This window comes from Mesitornis unicolor, unplaced genomic scaffold (assembly GCF_000695765.1).
Source record: "Mesitornis unicolor isolate BGI_N332 unplaced genomic scaffold, ASM69576v1 scaffold10461, whole genome shotgun sequence".
In the NCBI taxonomy this organism is placed as follows: domain Eukaryota; kingdom Metazoa; phylum Chordata; class Aves; order Mesitornithiformes; family Mesitornithidae; genus Mesitornis; species Mesitornis unicolor.
This window is the reverse complement of record NW_010164613.1, coordinates 30742-38477: the sequence shown is the minus strand read 5'-3', so window position 1 is coordinate 38477 and position 7736 is coordinate 30742. Positions and strand designations below refer to the sequence as shown.

Here is a 7736-nt window from a genome sequence, read left to right as displayed (position 1 = left end):
CTGTAGAATTGGGGATCAATTTTGACCACATCTGGCAGAAGACACTAACGGTGCTACACCCATTAAAGGTAGCGGATGGCAGCATCATGAATGAGACGGATTTGGCCGGACCAATGGTCTTCTGCCTAGCTTTTGGAGCCACGTTATTACTGGTAAGGTGTTGATTGCAGACTGTTACTGTTTGGGCAATAATGTTCTTGGAAGCACTGGGAAAGAAGCCAGGTTTCCTGTAGGTTTATTGGAGGTGACTTCTTGGCAAGGAGGCCAAAAAAGCACATCCTGACCTGGAATTTGTAGCTGTGTGGAAGAGGGGTTGGGCTGCACACACCACTGATCAAAATTAGTGAGTTCATTGTCACTTGACTTCAGTGGAGTTTGAATCCAAGTCTTTGTGCTTGGCTTTTGCAGGGCAACCGTTTCAATGTAATTCCTATTTCTTTTCATACTTCGCTTTTGAGGAATACATCTCCCTTTTGTCACAGGAATGGGTGGGACCCATGTTCTCAGATTGTTACCTGATTGAGGTGTTTTACTCTCAGAACCATGCCTGGTCTTTTTGCAACGTCTCTGCTATCTTCTGTCTTACCAGGATTTGGGACAATGGAGACATTAAATGTTTCAATATTTGTTTTACTTCTTCACTTAGGAGTTCCTTTTATTTTTAACTCTTACTATGTTTAATATTTGGATATGTTTCTCTGTTTTGTTTCACTGTATTTCTTTGTTCCATGCTTTTGTTCACTGCTCTTTACTGGCATAAAGAGGCAAGGAAACTCAAAATTCATGTGTAAAAAGTGACTCCTTAAGTACTGGTGTTAGGCATGATTTTGTGTCAAGAGTCAGTCTGGTAAAACGCTTATAAACTAAACCTGCTTTCAGATTGTTTATGCTTCTTAATAAGCCAGCAGCTGTTGAAGCCCGGTGGCTTTTTTAGTTGAGCTTAATTGAAATCAAATTGTGCTTTAATGACGCTTTTGAGTCAATTATGAAATGACAGAGTAGCAGAGTTTCCTTGTCATTGAAAGCTTCAGTGTTTTTAATCAGGTTTTTTTTTCTCCTAATGTCTTCAGGCACTGCTTTTAATTTCTGCCTAAAATTTCATATTGCTTTGACACTCAGGACACTGTTTTGGTACCAAGGGGACCTGAAGCCTACTTTTATAAGTGACCTTTATTTATGGAAACTAGGCCAGTAGAGTTAATGAACATGTTTATAATAGATACGTTTGAATTTTCTTTTCCTATGAAATTACCATTTTCTCCTGTGTGCTTTTTGTTGTGAAACACATCGATTGTAGTGAAAGAAAACAGGCTTGGCCTAGCAAAAAGATTAATTCAGGAATGATTGCTTTCTGTGGCGCTTGAGGGAGAGGAGAGCTTGTTTTGGGGACACTCAGTTTGAAAGTTAGGAGAGGGAGCCAGCCCTCAAAGTTAGTTGATTAAAACATAAAGAATTCCGCTGGGCTCTTGCAGCCCAGATCAAAGAATAGCAATTTGATCCACGTCTGCTCATCAAGACAGTTAAAGTTCGGACAGATGTGCCTCAGGTGCCCAGAATATGTGGGAATCCTGGAGTGCAGGTTGTGGGGAGATGCTGCTGGTTGAATTGGGGGTGGGAGAAGGGGAAGTGCAGATGCTCTGGAAGAATTCCTGCCCTCTCCCTCTGTGGGAGGCGTCGCTTGTTCTGGGGACTGACGTGCGTTGCTCTGCTTGACTTGCAGGCTGGTAAAATTCAGTTTGGTTACGTGTATGGGATAAGTGCAATCGGATGTTTAGGGATGTTTTGTCTCCTGAACTTGATGAGCATGACGGGCGTCTCCTTCGGCTGCGTCGCCAGCGTCCTTGGGTACTGTCTCCTGCCGATGATCCTGCTTTCCACTTTTGCAATTGTATTTTCGTTACAGTAAGTACATCGACTTGATAATTTGGTAACGGGATCCTCTCCTGTGAGATGGTGTAGGAAGTTATTGGAGGGAACTTTCATATTCAGTGGCGAAGCTGCATATGATCTGAATATGACAGGAATTTGTAGTAAGTGTAAAAACATAAATATCAACAGTCATCAGGTATTTATATACTACTGGAGAAAGGTAGGTGCATACTGGCTTCATTTATAAGTCAATTAGCAGCTTTTAATTACATAGACTCAACAAGATCGAGTTTGTTTTCAGTCAGCTTTGAGTCTGATGCATCTCGGTAGCTGAACAATCTAAAAGTAATTGAGATGCAAATTTGAATTTCACAAGCAGAAGCAGATCAGTGCGATTCCTTAAGTATATGAAACTGGGGACTGAAAAGAAAGAGCTTGCCACAGTTACTCTACTCACCATGGTTTTTTCTTGGCGTTGTTTTTTACCCTGTCATAACAGTAATGTTCTGAAGTCTTTACTGGAACTGTTTCATGCAAAATGTCAAAGATAAAGGCTAAAATTCATCTTAAATTCTGTAAAAGGTGTTGGAGGGTGTCTAATTGTGACTGCTGTAAGCATGCATACTTCATCCTACAAGTGTATATATGCATGTCTTATGGGAATCCTTTTTATTTCTGTCTTTACAGGGGAATGATGGGGATTATTCTCACGGCCGGAATCATTGGCTGGTGCAGCTTTTCTGCTTCCAAAATCTTTATTTCTGCCTTAGCCATGGAGGGACAGCAGCTTCTCGTAGCATACCCCTGTGCGTTACTGTACGGAGTCTTTGCTCTCATCTCTGTGTTTTGAGTGACTCTTGGACTCAGTGGGCCAAAATGAAGACATCGACTGGGAACATTCAGTTGGACCAGAAACAGCTGCAAACCTGTTCTGACTCATCTGGAACAATTAAAACCAACGTCTCGTATTCACTTTTTTAGGACTTTGAATACTGTTTTCAATTGACCTGAGGTGTCTATAGCTTTAATAAGTGTTCATGCTTATGCAGTTCCTGTAATTTCTTTCCCATTCCTGTATCTTTAGAGAAGTAACTTTTGGTTGGTTATTTAAGGGCTGAGGCTTTTTTGTTGGTTTGTTTTTAGGAGAGGGGGGATTGCAGTTACGAGCTGAGAGATTTTTGTCAGCAGAAGTACACAGAGCTGCAGATGCCGTCGGTTTGGGATGCTCTGGGTAAATCTGCAGTAACGAAGAACCAATTTCCTGTCCCTTTTGACCAAAAGCAAAATGCACAAATGGATACAAGCAGTTTGAGTATTTTCTATATTTTAGCAAATATACTTTTAAGCTCTTTGGTCTCATTTACTTGTTCATTTGATGTGGTAGTATTTCAGGATTTAAGATACTTAAATTACGGATTAGAAAACAGAAGCTTGAAAGTTAAAGGGATCTGTAATTCTGTCACACTTGAAATATGAATACATTTGGATGTCTAAGTAGCTGTATGGTCACTTGGGTTCCTGAAGGTGACTCCAACTAGAGTTTCTTTTCTTATGGTGCACATACTGGTAGATGAAGAGTGGTCTCTTTTGCAGTACTTCCAAGAAAAAACACCATTTTGAAAATGTTATGCTTGTCAGTATTGTAGTTACTGTAAAATAATTTAAGGCATATTGATTAAATTTTCCTGAAATTTTGAAAACGCGTTCGGATTTTTCTAATCTTTCTTTACTGATGGAGTTCAGTTGCTAAAATAGAAATTTAAATATGGAAGCAAAATCGTGTTTAAAAGCACTCGGTGAATTTGGTACTTGGCTCCAGTCACAAATGGTTAATGTTACATGAGCAGCATGATCTGCGTTGTGATGCTAGGCACAAGAGGCCTTACAAGTGTAAGAAGAGGGAAAGCAGAAATAAGGTTAAAATAAGCAAGGAAAGGGTACAGAGGTGTTTTAACTCGTACTGGGAGGGAGGTTACTGGTGTAGGTGGTAATTCCCTGCCTTGGAAATGCAGAAGCTCTTACAAAACAGTGGTTTCTGGTGACCATTTCTTCAGCAGTTTAACACGGGATTTAATTCTGTTGCATTTCCCGCAGGTGTTAGTGCGGTGTCCGTCTGTCGAGCCCAGGGAAGGATCTGTTCATGGACCTTGGGAGTTGAAGCACTGCTCAGATGCTGCCTTTACGCCCGCTGGTAAGACTGTGAGTGCCTCTGCAAAGGCAAACGTCCGCCCGGGGGGTACATGATGGAGTAATTTCAACAGCTCAGCACACTCTTTGTTCACTCTTCCCTCATTTCTGCATCTTCTCCTAAAACACTTCCCAGTGCTGCTGGGAGCTACTGACAAGGTGGTTCTCTTTGGCCAGAGCCAGCTCTGCTGGTGTCACTGGGAGCTGTGGGAGGTGTCACACGAGTGCAGAGCCCTTCAGAGCCAGATGCTGCTGTGTTCAGTGCTGTGACTGCCTGTTGCAGTGAGTTTGAAAACTGACACCCACATAAAAACTTCAGTCTCCTTCCGGAAGTGAACTCGAGCCCAGGTAATTTTCTGTTTGACGTGTTACTACAAACGGTCACTTTAAAGAAAAATGGTGAGTTGGTTTTATTTAGCAAAACCTTGACTCTTCGTAGTTCTGGTTCCCTGGGATCAGCAGACCACATCTGCCCTGGTGCGCAAAGTTCTCACTCTTTTTAATGAAGAACATTACCTGCTGATGAAGCACGATGTCCTGATTTGTGCAAATAAATTATAGTGATTACCTTTACTAATGAGGCCTAATTAAATACAGAGTTGTTCTAGTAAGTGAAAGCTCACATGCTTTCTTGAGCACATCGAGTTCCAATACTCCAGTATTTTTGTGAAGCAGACTAATTAGTCTCACATTGCATAGCTGAATGTGGTTCGTGTCTTCAAGCTGGTTCTGTAGCTTGCTTGTGTGTTAAACTGTTAAAAACAGCCTTTTCTCTTACCACGAGCAAACTAAGGGTGCAGGGAAAACATTTAAAATTAGCTTGTCTCAGTATGGCGCTGGCAATACAGCTGCTGAGTTTGGGAAGACCATATGAAAATGTATGTATTTACATCTGTATGTTCCCAAAGTCCTTGCTCTGGCAGCAGAGGATGCTACACGTTGTTCTCAAGCGTTTCACCACTGAGTTTCAGGAGCACTCTGTGTTCTCCAGCTCACGCTGTGGAGAACTTAGCAGCAAATTTCTGACTGGACTCTTGGGGGCAGGAGAGAAGCGCATGGGAACAGAAGGTCAAACACTTTAATTCATGGAGGGCTTTATGAAAGCAATGTGTCTAGACCGGTAGTCTTAAATAGCCCAATTTCTGGTACATTAATTAACGTGATTCCATTGACTGTGTTTATTGCCTTTCCAAAATCAATGCTATTGATTTCCTGTAATAATGTTTTGTCCCAGATCTTGCGTTTCAGACGATTTAATCTCGCCATCACACAGAACAACAAGACTGCCTGCTGTAATTTTTTACTCCCACATTTGCCTTTTGAATTATTAGGACTCTTTTTACTTTCTAAATCTGGACTCTCCCCCATGGTCTGTTAACATCCCTATTCTCAGATGGGTTTCAGGTGAAATACTGGCGTGACTTGTTTCCATCCTGCGTTGTCTCTTGACATTTCCATGTTACTCAACTTAAAGCATTGAAATCTGAATGCTGATCTTGCTTTTTTAAAACCGATTTTGTTACCACACCCAGTCTTGAAATTGCTTCCTCTTCTACCAAAGTTAAAGTTCTCTTTCCCAGTTTGTCCATTCCTGTCCCCGTTTGTCAATGTTTTGACAGTGACTTTGTTTTCCAGGTCACTCGCTCTGCTCTGAGGCAGCTGCTGCCCGCAGCTCGGTTGGTTTCTGTAGGCGGTTTCTGTAAGCACCAGCAGATGATGACGTGGTGCGTCCTTTCCTGAAGCATCTTTTAGTGTTCAGTGATGGATGAAGACCTTCAGAAGCCAGAGAGCAGGGCTGGTTTGGTGTTTCGTGTGAAGCCAGATGTTCCTCCATCCTCACAGCTGGAGCGAGCATCGCTCACACTTTGCAGCACCTTCTGGCCCATGGTTGCTTTATTTCCGTGGAGCTGAGCGGCTCAGGCTGGGTTACTGCAGAGCCCATGCTGCTGGAGCACCCTTAGGTGAGGCTCCAGGACTTTTGGTGGCTGCTCTGTGCACGGGGCTGCTGCTCCATAGGTTATGGTGGCTGCTGCTGGGCACCTGCTGCGTGGTGCCCCAGAGCAGTGGGTGGGAGGGAGCCGCTCGCTATCGCACTGATAATACAGTGGTTTGTATCAATACCATTGGTTAAAAGTTTGTTCATGATTTTAGGAACCGCTTTAGCTAAAAAAACAGCCAGTGCTTTGGGGTATGGCACAGCTGTAACACCACAGAAGCTGGGTTTGCAAAAGAGAGAGCATCTTTTCCCTGTGCCAATTGATTTACCCAGACAAGCTTTCGATCTCTGTGTCTTTGCCGAGATGCTTTGGATGGGCTGCTCCTAATGTACACACCACACCTTAGCTAAAAGTGAAGGGATGGAGTAACTGGGGCGTGCTGTTTGCTGCTGCTCCACTGGGTGGGCCTGCAGCATCCGGCTGATGTGTGTGGGGTGAGGCAGGATGGGGGCTTCCAGCTCAGCATCAGGAAGGCTTTGCCCTCCTCTTTCTCCTCTCCTCGTTTCCCACAGCATCAGCGGGAATTGTGTTCCCCATGGTCACGCTGGGTTTCCGTCTCTTGATGGGGAAGGAGCTCGTGGATGCTCTGTGTGCTGGGCAGCCCTCCTGGCCTTCGCTACCTCTCGTCCTTTGTATAAAGCTGTAATATTTCTGACCAGCTTTTCTTTCACATTGCCAGGAAGTCTCTTTTTATTCTGTACGCAGTCCAAAAGCACACAGAATTATTGCTCTCTGGGTAATTCACTGTTTCTAGTGTTCCTTTTGTCTGTGTGAGGTGACACATCCTTCCTTTGCTATAGTTTTTTTTTTTTTAGTTAAACAGCATCCCTCTCAGAACTAAAACAGTTTATGCACACGATCTAAGGGATTAGAAGAATTTTGAAAATAATCTTAGGTTTAGGAGTTGCAAGCCCTAATACCTCAAGATGTGAGGACCTCAGGTTATTTATTGTGCTTATCCTTAGGTGCCCTGTGGGAATGGGGAGGTTCTGTTGTCCTGCAGATGAGGAATGGAGCATGGAGATGTGATTTGTGTCAGTCCTGCTGCATTTGATCATCTTTAATCCAGCAAAACATAACAGGGTGGTTCTCCACGGGCAAAGTCTCGGTCCAGCTCTGGATGCAGTTTGGAAGCAGGAGGACGTTTTGCAGTTGGGAAGCCTGTGGGCTGTGTTATCCAGCTCTGCGCTCCCAGCCCATGCCGAGCAGCAGCCCCTGCTCTGGGAAGCGCTGCAGGCTTTGTGCTCTTCAGGACTTCTTTATTCTCTGATTATTTCTTTACTTTATGGCAGGAAGCACTGGCATTAGCGAAGCAGGGATTCTCTGGTCCTCATCTGGAGTGGTGACGTGGAACATTGCCTAAAATTAGACACCGGTCCTGAAATAGGCCTCTCGCAAATTGGGCTGTAATTGTGTCTTCAGGAAGAAGGGCGTTGCTCTGTTTCTTTGCAAACTGCACTCCACCACACCGTTCTTGGAATTACGATGCTCTTACCATGTACGTTGCTATGCATTTTTTCCCAAGTTTTTGCTATTCTGCTGTTAGAATAGGACGATGTGATCTTCTTGGATAGCTGCTCACCTGCTGATCTACTGGCCCATCTGCTTTCCAGTCGCAGAATTTGCATCAGCTTTCATGCAAGAGCTGCAGCCAAAGGTGAGAAGCGTTCAGTGCTTCCCCCC

General features: G+C 43.7%; 1 protein-coding gene across 1 annotated transcript; it reads left to right on the top strand.

Moving 5' to 3' along the window:
* Positions 1-11: 11 nt before the first annotated feature.
* Positions 12-2799, top strand: LOC104548371 (protein YIPF5; the record flags this gene model as incomplete). The annotated part of the gene is made up of 3 exons (XM_010194375.1): positions 12-152; positions 1721-1902; positions 2557-2799. Coding segments are annotated over 3 exons (486 nt in total), but the record flags the coding sequence as incomplete, so codon positions are not given.
* Positions 2800-7736: the final 4937 nt, after the last annotated feature.